Source organism: Schistocerca americana, chromosome X, assembly GCF_021461395.2.
Source record: "Schistocerca americana isolate TAMUIC-IGC-003095 chromosome X, iqSchAmer2.1, whole genome shotgun sequence".
Taxonomy (NCBI): Eukaryota; Metazoa; Arthropoda; class Insecta; order Orthoptera; family Acrididae; genus Schistocerca; species Schistocerca americana.
Window position 1 is genome coordinate 274,971,139 of NC_060130.1, and position 15,515 is coordinate 274,986,653.

General features: G+C 38.1%; 1 protein-coding gene across 1 annotated transcript in view; it reads left to right on the forward strand.

Moving 5' to 3' along the window:
• The window catches only part of LOC124555962, a 207,380-nt gene that overhangs the window by 166,758 nt on the left and 25,107 nt on the right, over positions 1 to 15,515 (forward strand). The window contains exons 5-6 of the mRNA XM_047130009.1: positions 4,459 to 4,587; positions 4,888 to 5,059. Coding sequence (XP_046985965.1) covers positions 4,459 to 4,587; positions 4,888 to 5,059 — 301 coding nt within the window. The remainder of the gene's footprint in view (positions 1 to 4,458; positions 4,588 to 4,887; positions 5,060 to 15,515) is intronic.

Consider the following 15,515-nt stretch of genomic DNA (forward strand, 5'->3'; position numbering starts at 1 on the left):
TGCAACACATTTTTAAAGTCCCTGAATTAGTTATATTATAATGTCAATTTTAGAGTCTTTTCCCCTCTTGGATGATTTTATACAGATGCTCATAGTTACAGCATCATTTACCCTAGGTGATAATTAAAACGCTATGACTACCCCATGTAGTATGTTTATTTTCATTTAAATAAGAAATTTACTAGTACAGTTAAAGAGAACATTAAAAACATGAACACATTGTATAAAATCATATTCAAGACACATTTTAAAGGGGAAAACGTATGTGAGTACACTCAAATGTACATACAAGGTGCGACAGTAAAGTAATGAGACTGATTTTCTTTGCAAGATGTGGCAACCCTGCAGGCTTGCATAGGCATAATATCTTTGATCTTGGTCTGTAAGCTGCTTCTAGTCCAAGCGGGACATCGATGCAACTGCTCAGTCATGAGTTGTGCTGTAATAAGTTAACACGTGTTCGTGTCTCTCGTCATGGAAATGGAACCGCATAATATTGCGCAACTGTATGCCATTTCTTTTTGCGTTAAATTGGGTGAAAACGTGACGACAACTTACGGTAAGCTTCAGAAGGCTTTTGGAGAGGAGGTTATGTCAAGAGCTCAAGTTTTTCATTGGCATAAAATGTTTAGTGAAGGCAGAACGAATGTTGAAGATGAAGACCACAGTGGACGACCATCAACCTCACAGATGGATGTCAACTTGGCCAGGGTGCGTGAACTTGTACGATCTGATTGAAGATTATCCATGAAAATGATTGCATGAGAACTGAACATCAATCGAGAAATGGTTCGTCTGATAATAACTGAAGATCTTGGTATGAGAAAGATTTGTGTGAAAATGGTCCCCAAAAATGTCACACCACAACAGCGAGAAAACACGGAAAAATATGGCATCCAATCTGTTAGAGCAAACGGAAATCAATCCAGAATTGTTGAACCATGTTATCACTGGTGATGAAAGTTGGTTTTTTTAGTACGATCCAGAGACAAAATGCCAAAGTTCGCAATGGTGCTCAAAGGGATCACCCAGACCAAAAAAAGCTCACATGTCAAAGTCAAAAGTGAAATGCATGCTTCTGTGTCTCTTTGATTCCAAGGGAATTGTTCATAAAGAGTGGGTGCCTCCTGGACAAACAGTTAACCAATATTACTACAAAGAAATTTTAGAAAGACTTCATAAAAGAGTTCTTCGTGTCCATGCCAACATTGCTGATAATTGGATTCTGCATCACGATAATGCACCATCCCATACTGCTCTGTCAGTACAGCAATTTTTAACCTCAAAACAAATTTCAGTAGTACCACAGCCACCTTATTCACCAGATATCGCTCCGTGCAACTTGTTTCTATTTCCAAGAGTCAAAACGGCAGTCAAGGGACACCATTTTCAAACAACGCAAGATGTCCGAAAAGCTGTGATGAGGGTCTTGGAGGATATTACAGAAGATGAGTTCCAGAAATGTTACCATCAATGGCAGAAGCACTGGAAGAAGTGTGTGCAATCAGAAGGGAACTACTTTGAAGGCGACAACACTAAACTTGACTAAAACGGTAAGCAACATTGTTTTTCACATCAGACTCATTACTTTATTGTCGTGCCTTGTATAGTGTACCAAAGCAGACTGTGTACTGGGAAGGACAGTGGTGTATTGTGAAACTATGAAACTACTTGAGCTGAACTATGCATACGTACTACTTGTTTCGGTATTGTTTTTCCAGAGAAGAAAATACTACGGGCTATAGAATTTCATTCTTAGTGTTCCATTTTTCATTTGATCTTGGGATCACTAAGTTCTTTGTCTGTTTTCCTCTGAAACACAAGTTTGTTGGGCTATAGATTACATGATATTAGCATTTTAGAACACAATGAAATCCCTCCCAGTTAATCTTGAAAAATGATCTGTATGTTTTTGTATTATTAATTTTTGCCAGAAACTATGCTTTTTGGATTTATACATGGTGTTTATTTCATTTTCAGTAGTGATGATGCTAAATATTACAGAGAAACAAACATAACTGAAGTCATTTGTCTGAACCAGTTTTTAAATGTGATGATATATTCAAGTCAGTTAGTCATTTGGTTCCGTTCTTCCCTTTTATTCTGATTCAAATGCTTTAAGCAATGTTCCCTCCAGTTCTATTTTAGCAGGGAGCATGTAATGGAAACAGAATGTTAAAATTAGAATGTTTTAAATGATTATTCACTTGTTAGGGCTTCCTGCTGTAATTTCCTTTGCCTTGTAAGTAATGTATTGCGTACCCTTTCTAACAAGATGCTGTTTCTTCTGGATTTCAGTGGCATCAGTGATCACTATCGTGTAAGAGGTTTTCAGAGAAATGCTTCAACAGCAAAAGTTTATACTTCTGAAAAGACAGAAAATAAAATGAACCAGTATTCATTTATTTTGAAGTATTTAGTCATGTACAGTTTTTTATTCCCTTGTAACCATTTGTGTTCCTCGCCATACCATTGGAACATAGTGAGCAGCATCTTGTGTGAAAAAATTTCAGATATATTAATTACCAATAGTTGATGCTGCTAAAACAGATTACTTCTGAAAAAAACTAGAAAAAATTGTGAAGCTAATGATCAAGTTATTTTTAAATTTTTCAGCACTGTCAGGGCGTCTACGACCTGGGACAACCGGGAGATCCGGGAAAAACCTGGGAATTTTTTCATCCGGGAGAAAACTGGGAAAAACCCGGGAATCTTTTTGAGTTCCGGGAATTTTTCATTGTTTTAGTTTTCAGTTAAATTTTTGTGACTTTGACTGATAAGAACCAATACTCTAACCAAAAAATTTACTGTATCCCGCTTCTGCAGAATAATACTGCAGCAACAAAACATGAACGAGTGAAAAAAACGAAAATAAAACTTAAGTCGCAAAGAAAATGTGCCATATACAACAACAAAACACAGTGCTCTTACAAGGGTCTGCCAACAGCAAAGTGTGTCAAAGGCTTTAGGAAGACTGTGCAGTGCTTCTTAACAACAAATTGCCTCCAATGAGCGTGACGTGACAGTTTATTACATTAGATTCATTTTAATGCAAGATCTTTTAATGTTTCACACGTACGAACATGCGGGCTTCGTGCGTCATTGTAGCTGCGCAAGTGCAGTGACGCCTGTTATCTGGCGCTCTCTGGCAACTGCTGAAATGTACCTTTCTAAATGGTCACGGAAAAATATTGCAAATATTGCTTTGAAAAGCGTTACTTTCAAAGTATATTTCCTTTTATGTAAGATAAACTATGTGAGAGAGTGTACGATGAATTTCTTAAATCACAGAGCGTTTCACTCTCATTTAAAAAGCAACTTTTTGGGGACGACCATATGAAGAATTTTGAGCCCAGAAGATCAGACATTTATGTCGTTATTAAAAAAATTTACTGACACATTTATGTGATGTATGACGCGCAAAAAAGATCAACAATACATGTGGAAGCTTAGCTCCTCTTGCAGCTTATTAATCTTAGAGACCAATGTTATATGTGATAGCTTTGTTTTTCTTGTAGCAACAATTGTACATTAATTTAATCCATTAATTTTTCTTATTTGTGTGTTAGCGCTACTTAAGAGTGATCTGACTACATCACGTGTCAAATGCTGTCATCAGCTGGCGAGATCAGGTGACATGAGCTGTGACTCGCTTACAAAAACGCGTTGCAATCTCGATTTTAATGCTTTGGAAAGCAACATGCGGTGTTTGGTGGAATTCGAATTTATACCTTTGTAACACAGAAATGTGCAGTGCATATGTTGCTGCACATCAAAGATCTTTCCAAAACGTGTTTTTTCCCCCTGAGTTTCATTTTCTAAAGTGCTGGGAAATTCTACACGGGTGTATAAAACCATAAACCATAAAAGGATTGATAAGTGCCGAGAAAAAGTATACTGTCAATTAACATGGAAAAAGTGTATTTTCACCTGGGAGAAAGTGTATTTTCAACCGAAAAATCCAGGAATTATTTTTCCCTGTCCATGTAGACACCCTGACTGTGAAAAGCACTTCTCTATTTTAAATACAACTTAAGCTAGTGAGATGATAATCTCAACAGCCATCAGCATTGAGTTTTTGATATTTAGTGCTGATTCTAATAAATATGTGACTGAATAGCTAACCAAATTGTAATAAAATTCTTTCTGTTTGAATTATATGGTGAGCAATGACCATAGATTTTTCAGTGTCTCTAGTATTTGCTTTTTCAGATAGGCAGAAGAGTTTAGAGCACCTTAGTTTACAGTGAACACAATGTTTCAAACATTATATTATAGAAAAGCAATGACAAGCAAGAGTTACTGTAGAGAATATTGCATTATAAGCATTTCTTCATGCACTTTAAATTCAGTTGTTGTCTCCCATTTGTGTGAGGTTTGGAACTAAAGCTGATATGTAATGGTGTGTGAGCAGGGATGTAAATCATTGTTATTATTTAATCTGTGTTCATATTACAGTACAGAGGCATCAGAGGAGAAATCAACTAAAGAAGGCCCACGGCAGCAGCAGTCCAATAAACGAGCTCTCCCAGATGATTTTTCTGACAATACTGCAACAAATAACCAAAGTGGTACTGGTAGTAAAAGGTATTAATGACAACTTAAATTTGTATAATAATTTATTTCATCAACAATCATTTAAATGCATGTAAAATATTCATATTACTGGTTATGGCAGACAACTGACATCTTCAGTTGTGACAAAATACTATACACTATACAGTTATTTTACAAACATTTACAAAAGTCACATACTTCCAGTTGACTATATATCAATTTTCAAAAAATTGAACTTTGTATTGAGATATAGTCTCTTGAATAGATACATAAAGTTTATTCTTTAGAAGTGTATTTATGGAACAATATTCACATTAAAATATTTTGTAGGCATTGTCGAGGACATGATGTTCCAAGATCTGCTTCTGCTGCCAATGTACAAGAGCATACCAACAGACTTGAATATGCACGCATCAGAAGCCCACTCTATGTCAACGTAAGAGGAAGACGTTTCAGAATTGTGGATGTTATGGGCTATGGACCATCAAGTGTTATGTGCCGGGTAATTAAGTTTAAATAAGACTTTTGTCAGAAAGCTTGTTTTATTTTATATATGCTATAACCCTTTCAGTGTCACACATTTCTGAAGGTTTCGAAAGAAATTTCCAAGTGATTTTATAATAAATTATAGAATTATAAAACTGTTGTAATGTTGTACGGACACAATATCAGAAGTAACACCAACCAAGTTTTGTTTTGCTTCCACATGAAGAGATCCTCAATAACAATGAATGAAGTATGGAACAGTACAAATAACTATAGAGCAGATCAATATACAGTCTCGTAGGTAAGCATACAATAATCAAGTAAATGTAAGTGAGGCCAAGGGCTTATGTTGGGCTGTTGTACACACAGAGGTCCAGGTTGTGTAGCGACCTCTCTAGGCTGGCTGTGGAGGCACGTGTATCATGCACTGTTTGAGTATGCTCACTCACACTATATAATGACATTACTCTTTCCCTCTTGAGGAGAAGTGTTCATGTAGAGATGTCCATGTCTTCATCGGTAGGTGACGACTGCTGGAGCAGGTGTCATGCTGGCACAGGAAAATATGGCACCCACTCCACCATGAGAGATCAAAGGGAGCATTGGTGATGGTGCTGTACCCATGTCCACATCTGGTCAGCCACTCAAAAATGTAGGCAGTGGAGAAGACGACTCCGGTGACAGGGGCTGTGAACATGAAGGTGGCCCAGCATTGATTACTCTTCAGTCAGCCCCCAGAGTGAAGATGGCACTGGAGCTGGAGGAGGTGTGGACCATGCCATGTGGACCAGCACAGATGGTGAATGTGGCCACAGGAGCAGAGGGCTCTCTGGTGCACTGTCAGTCACACGTGGTCGGAGCTGGTTGTTGTGTCAAAACACCAAGCCATCTGAGGTGTGCATGATGCATTGCCTGAAAAATGATGGATGACTGCTAATATCCACTTAATGCACTGGTCAGACCTGCAGACCCAGGCTATGGAGCCCGGATGGAATCACTGTGTGTGGGTGCTGATGGGGGGCTGCGTGTTGGCCAGAGCAGATTAAGTGGCATATGGGGCTGGCAGCTGTGAAGCAGCTTGATCAGGCTGCGTTCACTGACTGGAGTGAACCTATATGAACTCAAGAACCTATCAAGTGCTGCGTCAAGACAAGATTGAATGATATATTTTTTCATCTGGGTTTTGAATGTACACCACCAGCTGCTCCACCTCTACATTGTACTGAGGATGAAAGGGAGAGGATATAACATGCCAGATGCCACTCACTATCTGTACAAAAATCTTCAAAATCGTGAGACACAAACAGTGGACCGTTATCTGTGACAAGTGTATATAGCAGTCGTTCTAAGGGAAAAAAATCTTTGAGAGGTCTGTGACTGTAGCTGCCATGGATATGGATGGGCAACAAACCACATAAGGGAATTTTGAGAAAGCATCAGCTTCAAGCCAAAAGGAGTTAAGGAAAGGTCCCACAGAATCAGCATGAATACACTCCCAGAGGTGCTGGGGCCAGGCCACGGGAAAAGAAATACCCATGCCGCCACTTGATGGGTGGCACACTGCAGACAGGCTGTCACAATGCATGTGATCTCATTGTTAATACCCGGCCAAAACACATACCGAGAGGCCAGCAATTTTGTCCACGGTATTTTGACTTCAATGTCTAAATGGAAGCACAACAGTTCATCCTGATTAAATGCTTTCATCCTGATTAAATGCTGGATCGGGACCAATCAGCAACCAAGAAAGAACATCCGCATAAGTGTGTTGTGGTGTGGGTTGTAAATGAATCTCATATTTATAGCATGACAAAATCAGAGCCCAGCATTGCAGGTGGTGAGCTGCTTTGTCTGGCAAAGATGCAGAATTGTTGAAAAGAGAAACCACAGGTTTATGATCAGTAATCAAATGAAACTTAGAATTTTTTAGGAAAATATGAAATTTTTTGAGCACATACACAATAGCAAGGGTTTCTTTTTGTATCTGTGAGTAGTGCTGTTGCATCTGATTCAGAGTTTTGGAAGCATAAGCAATAGGGCGTTGGGAACCATCTGCATATTTGTGCATTAGAACGACCCTAAGGCCATACAGGGAGGCATCTGTGGTGAAAACAAGATGATGGCCTGGTTGGAAGCTAACCAAGCAAGGTGCCAAGTGTATTTAATAGGGTAAAAGCACTCTCACAGGTGGGCGACCAGTGAAAAGGAACATCTTTCTGTAAGAGAGCATATGGCTGGGCCAGTGTGGCTGCACCAGGAAGACATTTATGGTAGTATGCAATCTTCCTGAGAATGGCTTGCAACTCTTTGATGTTGGTGAATGCAGCAAAGCTGTAATGGCTTTGACGTGCTAGAGTAAAGGCTTGACACCAGCATGCAAGACTTCAAAACTGAAGGCGATGGTAGGTGGATGAAAAAAATTGTGATTTGTCCAAGTTACATTTCAAACTGGTGGCCTGTAACACTGTGAACAAAGCACAAATGTTCATCTGCTGAGAAACCTGAGACCACAGTATCATCCAGGTAGTTAATGCACCCTGGCACAGAAATTGTGAGTTGCTCCAAAAATCATTGGAAACTGACATGGGTGCTAGCCACACCAAATGGCAGTCACTGGTCTTGATATAACCCAAAGGGGGTATTCACTATGAGAAGACATTTGGCATCATCACCCAGGGGGAATTGTAAACAGGCTTCTGACAATCTATTTTGGAAAAAATATTGGCACCTGGAAAGCTATATAAAGAGTTTGTCCAGGCAGGGTAAGGGATAGGTATCAGTAATAGACTGTGAATTTAACACCACAGAGCTGAAGGCTGCTGTTAGTTTTCTTCACAATTACCAACAGAGTAGTCCTATCAATAGAGAAGACAGGTTTGATAACAACCAAAGATGTAACTAGATGTAGTTCTAATTTGTCTTGCACCAGTAAAGTTACAGGGACTGAGTGGGCATGAAAAAAACTGGGGCACACCATCAGTTTTGGGCATGTCGTCGGTTTCATTGTGATGTGGGCTTTGAAATTGGTAGCACACCCTAAACCTCCATAAAATAGGGAGGAATATCCTCAGCAGAACGTGCCCAGTTGTTGGTACAGAACCTGATCAGATACCAGATCCATCCATCTATCCAGTGTGGTGCCTTAAATCCACCAAATGCCAGATCGGGACTAGTATGGTACTTCTGTGTGTCACATCATGTAACTGAGGTGGAACATGGGCACCAGTGTGATATGTGCCTAAAGGGATGTGGAAAGCAACCTAAAAATTACATCCAGGCTGGTCAGCACACAAGACCCTTAGTTAAACTGCAAGGTGAATTTGATCGTGGGCTGATGCTCCTTCCCATGTCCTAGAAATGGATGCTTTAAGGTGCTGAGCTATCTGAGCAAGTCAACATTCACTTGTGATTGGGAAATGAAAATATTAGTACTTAATATTATGCAGTGATCCCACATATGTCTGTACTTGTAGGGTATTTGAAGGCTGCTATTATGAAGATGTTCATTGTAATTGGAGCCAGAGTTGGGTGTTAAGGCATAACACGACTGTAACAGCCTATCTGTGACACACATTTTAACTAGTGCCAGTTTGTATCTGGAAAAAAGAAAATAATCTATGTAATCTACATGAGTTTGTAGTATCAGCCACTACCCAGTTAGCCACACTTTGAAATACATATGCTTCCAGTTACGCCGCTGCATTTCCTACAGCTGCCACTGCAGGACAAGGGTGATGCCACAAACGATTATGCTGTTGCAAGTGAGATGCAAGCATTCCCTCTCCGGAGCTGTAGCAGTGGGTGTATTAAAGTTTGAACATTCATGCACTGAGCCATTTTTATGTTTTTGCCAGCTCAATAACATTTACAGATTTTTATAGTGGCCAGGGCATGACATCATCTGTGTAGACATTGTATTGAAGAGCGACATATTTATAAATCTTTTGTATCTGTATAAGTTTCAATATCCAAAGCCACTGGTAGTGACTGATGCTGCAACTACAGCTACAGAGTTATGTATTGTTTTTACTATTTGATATGGGATGTAGAATAAATTAGTCTCTTCATCCTCTGTTCATGAACAGCATCTGTTCTGCACTCCTGTATCCACTAAAGAACCACACAGTGTGCAAAAAAGAAGTTATAACAGAGTGTAGCTAGTAAATCACATAGGGGATTTTAGGAATATTAATTTTTGTGTAGTTGGCAAGTGTTTGAATAAAGAGAACCAGTTTTCACCAAAGAAAAGGGCAGTTATTTGTTAACAGATATTGTTTAACACTCATTTACACACGTCATCCAATTGTACTCCAATACACACCTTGTATCTGTGAGATACTCATTTAGTTAACAGAAAAAGTAACGTTTTGGGTTCCCCAGGTGAAAAAGTACACATACAACATCAAAGTAAGGATTTTATTTATTAAATAAACTATGTATAAACTTTTTGAATAAACTAGTTCATAGAAATTCAGTCAAAAGAGTTAAACCTGACTAGTACTACAAGGACTAGTAAAAAAGAAACAAACAAAAAAATGTCCCCAATAACCCCTACTTTTACAGAAGGTCACTCTGAATTACTTTCATCATTGTCATGATCGATTTTACAGCTACCAACACAAAAATAGTTGTTTGGTTGTAGGCATAAATATTGGCCACGTCCTTTGGACCGTTTTGTTTTCATTGTCCCAGCAAGGTTGGTGGCAGTTACATTTATGGGCTTCAGCATCAGATGTTGCAGAATTGCTTGAAGTTTGTGGTATTTGATCTTGAGGAAGCAGTTCTTGATGACGTAAGGCCATAGTGGGAGCCATGATCACCTAATGCAATGATCCATTTATGCCCTTTTTCTCAAGCTGAGGAAGGAAAAGTCAGAGAGGTAGCATGTTTTGTCAATTTCCGAGGCAAATAACTTAGCTGTTGATACCAACTGTGTTTAGACACTGCCATTGGCCACCTTTTCATGCCTCTGGGGACACTAAGCAGAACAAATTTTGTCAACCATGTCCACATCAAGTTTATATTTATTATAATACATAATCATTTCTGGTTTTCTTTTTTCCCCACTTACTTCATCAATTGCTCCATCCAGATACATACTGGAAATCTGGAGCATATTCTTCTTATTCTTTTTGTTGTGTGGCACATATGAAACTATAGTGCCTTCTTTCTTGAAAGCAAAATGCTGCAGAATGCCTCTCTGTTTCTTAAATCTTTCATTTATTTTGGAATTTGCCATTTGATCTTTTTTAAAGTCCCCACATACGACAGGCTGTCTTTTGTTGACAAGGACCGAAGGAGAGTAACATCACTGAACCAGTTTTCAGCTGTTATATTACAACTGGATTTTCTGAGAGGAGCTACAAGGCATTGAACAACATCCACAGAGTTATTACTAACCTGGAAAGGGCCATTAGGTTGCTTGCCTGTATAAATTTCCTTGTTGCATGTATAATATATGCTTGAATCTACAGCAGCAAATATTTTAACACCATATTTGGCTCTCTTGGGAGATATATATTGAATAAAGTTGCACATACCCCTAAAAGCCTCCAATTTCTCATCGATGGTGAAGTCTTCTGCTTGATATATCTCTTTACACCTCTTGATGAATTTTTAAAAATTGCCCCTTATAGGAGCAAGATAATTAAGTGCTCTTTTCTCTTCTCTGGTTTGCCTGTCATTGAATTTTAGAGTTTGAAATAAGAAGTGAGACCTGTTGATGCCTGTGGTGAGACAGAGTATCTCAATTCAGAATCCATCACCAGCCCATAAATCTGAAAGGCGCAGTTTCCCTGCTTTATAAATTCCAGCAGTATAGAGAACACCAATAAATGCTTTTATTTCAATTTTGTCAGTCTTTTAGCATCTCTTCACATGAATATTTATGTTGGATGCTATCAGTATATTAGTTAGTGAACATTACAACTATTTTTAACATGCTGTCATAAAATAAACAGAGCCAGCTTTCCAAAATGATCTGTGACTCTTTTGCCTTTCCGACTGTGCCTGGGAGTTGCTTTTTGAGACAAATATATGAGGTTTCAATGTCTCTAAAATTAGGTGGAGGTCTGAATCACTTTGTTCAGTGTCATAATTCTCTTCGTATTCTTGAACCTCTCCTCTCAGTGTCTACTCCATCTTGTGGAACCTCTAGAATGAGGTTTGATATTCCTTACAGGAGCTGAAGTTAATGAAAGTAGACTTTCTTTGTCATCACTCTGCTCAAAGCCATCAAATAGAAGTTGGTGAATTTGTTGGATGTTGACAGGGTTATCAAGATCATACTGTGCTGTTTTTGTCACTATTTTGAATCTGACAGTAAAAAATCTGGGTTTTGGAAAAACAAATTATGTACAAGTACCTTGGACAAAGTAAAGTTAGTCAGAAAATTTGGAATAGACAAACTAACATAATTACATGTATTGTATCAGAGAGCTACATGAGTATGTATCAGGTACACAAATCGCATTTTCACAAAAATAATTATAATCACAAGGTATCACAATCTACACTAAAAAGAAAATTGAAGGGTAAAATAACGAAAATGAAACATTTAGAAATACTCACTAAAAAACATGAGACATATCTATCAGATACAAAAGTAAATTAATTGCCTCTCATGTGTGGGATATGCAACAATACTTGACTAACCTGTTAAGGAACACGTGCTTGAGGAACAGAAGAGAGGAAGACAACATTGCCCGTGCATGGCTAAACCTGTCATCAAACATGCTCAAACGTGTATCTGTCACATACTTGGCATGTAATGGAGTGTTAATTTAACTCATCAAAAATCCCTTAGATGATTCACTTTGAAATGTTATTTCAAAGTTGTTGTTAAATTTTCAAATAAAAGGATTGAAAATTGTTGGAGTTGTGTGACATTTTTTGAAAATTCATTTTCTGGCAGAAATGTATTTGAACTTTTGAAATGTGGTTATAAACATGAACTAACGAAAACAATAAACTCTTACCACTAATCTGCTATTCCAGGACTGACCTATCATACTGTTGCCATTGTGATAGAAATCATATCCACTAGTTTATCATAGAACAACTGAAATATTGGTTGTGGCAATTACATGAATGCACAAAACTTTAGAATTCCATTTTGCCTTACTTCAAGCAGTTGCATTGCTTTGATGATTTGGGAGTTGATTTCATATGTGTGCTGGATACTCTTACTGTTTGGTATAGTAACTTCTGGGCAGTTGACAAGCAATAATTATTGTGATGCCTAAGCCTCAATGACTTTGTTCTTGCAATGTGATGTCTGCATTGCATGTTTTACATTTAATGTGTTGAGAAATAAAAGAGAAAATGGAAAGTAAATTTATAGGCCTATAGTGCGATCCATACTTCACATCAAAATTTTGGTCACTGAATTTCAGTTTCTTTGCAGAGGCAGTGACTCCTTCCGAACTGCTCTCAGCCTCATATCTATTATTTGGACACTTTTATGACATACTGCTTCAGTGCTGCATTGGATAAGATCACAAATAAACTATCAAAAATAAATAATGCACACAAAAATCAAGTTTCTAAGCAAACGAGTTGTCTTCTTGGTACATGTACTGATGCCAAGCTATTGTATTATTGTTTTGAAATGCTTCTAACTATATCCAGACACTACAGGGGGTATAAAGTTGGTGAACATGGTGTAAGGCCATCTGAGGTGCTAGAGAAGGAGCTCAGAGTTCCATTGAAAACTTTCTTTCAGGGATTAGACTTTGTGCCTCATATTTTAGAAGGTTCAAAGCATCTTCTAAGCCAGAAAAAACAAATGATTTCTTGGAAATTCTATGACGGTGTTACTCCTTAAAGATTAAATACCCCAACTGTGTACAACTACAAAAGCTCAATAGTCAAGGAAATACCTGGGGTTGGTGACTGGTATTTGCTAACATGCATAGAACTGTGAACTGGTCTAATGCTAGCCATCCATGTATGTAGTATTCTTTAACATGCTCATGCCTCCTGCATGGTGCTAAATAGTGAGAATCTGAGGGAACTCTGTCAGCTATTCCTAATTTGTTTGGTGAGCTCTCTGGCTGTAGCATTGCATGTATGTTAGGCAAGCTGCCACTCTTGATGATGGTTAAACACTAAGGTGGCTTGCTGAACTTCACATTGTTGCAGATGAAATGTTGCATATGGCTTGAAGTGATGCAAATGTTCATGTTTTTGCACAGTGCGTTGCATTCCAGCTTGTGCAATTTGGTTGCTAGATGCACTATAATAATGAGAGACCTGTAGAAGGATGCTCAAGTTCTGACTTGCTCTGCATCAATGCCCTTGCTCTAGCAAGAGCAGATGGATCCTGTCAATGGGAAGGGAGAATATGACTAAACGGGTATTAGGTTTACCCATGTACACAAGCTCTACCAGCATGAATCAGTACTTCCCATGCTTCTCATTTAACCAATGTGGTTCATAAACCCCAATCTTTCAACATTAGCATTGGGATGAATGTGTCAACATGAGTGCCTACACATAACCAATTATGAGACCTCAAGTGAATAGTCCACAAGAAGAACTAACTTGTAAGAATAACAAAGTAACAGGATATGAGTTCATCTTGATTCATTGATTTTAATCAAAAGACGGAAGGTGACATCCAAAAAAGGTATCTCCTTCCTGTGTTAGTTAAAATGTTAGGGTCTATCAATGTGGCAGTGAAAGCAGCTGACCTTCATGTTGGTACACCACTGTTTTAGATGGCTACCACTGAGGCAAAATTTTTAAGATAAAAATAAATAACAGCTATCTGACCACATTGATGAGGGGTGCAGTATTTCACATCTGACATTATTCCCACCCAATATAATTAATCCTAGACCATCAAATTGACCACTCTTCTTTGCATTTTCAAGTTTATTTTCCAAACTTTCGGGTGCTAGAGAAACCTGTTGAGCCTCAACCTACGAACCACTCTCACCCATTTTCTTTCACTAATTCCAGCATGCACACTAGAGACAGTGATCGTGTGTGTGTGTGTGTGTGTGTGTGTGTGTGTGTGCCATTCTTGTTTGTGTTTTCTACTTTAGGAGAAGGCCCTTTGGCCAAAATATCAAGGGTATAGCAATCTTTTTGTTGTGCTTGTCTCCTCTATGTGGTGAGTAGCAATCCATGCTTTTGATAATATTGTCATTATTCCATCCTGTATTTTCTATTGTTTAAATAATAGATTAGTATGCCAGAATGGCTCAAATTAATTAATAGGCATGGACATTATAGGCAAATTGACTGAAAATTGTTGCAGCAGTGTTCACGAGTATTGCGTACATTTTCATTCCTGTTCATCTAACAAACAAGTAGCTGGCAGTGATGATTGTCATCCACACAACACTGAAAATCATATTATTTGCTCCATATTTTCTTCCTTGTGGCCCATTTGATGAAAGAGCTCCCATAGAGCTAATTAAATATTTCTCCTTGTCATTCTTCCTTGTTTTAGATTTTGATGCATATTGTATGCTGTGGACATACAAAAACAACTTACCAGGGCTTGTGTTCTTGAATGCCTTGTGTTATTGGAACATAGTTGTCTTCTGAACAGAAATCAAGTGGTAGATTTTAACTAACCACAAGATTGCTCTTACTTATTAACATTTCCATTTGCTTCCTTACCCATGCTGACATTTCTCTTGCCCATGCTGACATTACCAAATATGAAATGTCTGCTGATCTTCAGTCCAATGACAATTTTCCAGTATTGCTATGTCTTTTAGACATAGCAGTCCTGAAAGCCAACTGCCATGTTAAATGCTCAGTGGAGTCAACTGGACTGTTTCAACAGAATAGTGTCTAAAACTGGTTGTTAACTGGGCTGTTTCAGTGGAAATAGTGTCTAAAATTGGTTGGATCACATCACAAACATGATTTTCCATATCACTCTGAATCCACACAAAAAGTTCACGATAATGTAGGAAATAGCCTGTCCCCTATTGAAATGACAAATGTTGGTCTGTTATATGAAACAGGTGGGCAGCACTACAAAAATTCAGTTCCGGGCTCTCAGAAGATAACCTAGCAGCCTTTCAGTTCATTAGGTCAGAGGCCTGGCAGATGATGAAGATAGGAGGAAAAAATCATTGTAAGAATTTCTGACTTATATTTTTCAATTCCTTAAAACTCCCCAGGAGAATGGAAATTGAGGAGATGTGATAAAGGGATACTGAAGAATATCTCTACCATATCAAATAACTGGATGGTTTTATTTTCTAAGGGATTATTCTCTTTTTTTTTTTAGTTAAAAAGTGAAAAGTGGGATTTTCTATTCAGAACAAATATATTTTTCAAATTCTGTTGTTACATTGTATTGCTACTTAAGAAATAGCCTCCATAATTAGTGTTTGGACTTGTGGTTTATGAGAGCCCCATACAATCATTTCATGTACATTTTTATTGTTCCACTTTCAATTTGTAATTACTTTACAAAGTTGTAATGGGGCACTTGCAGCTTGCCA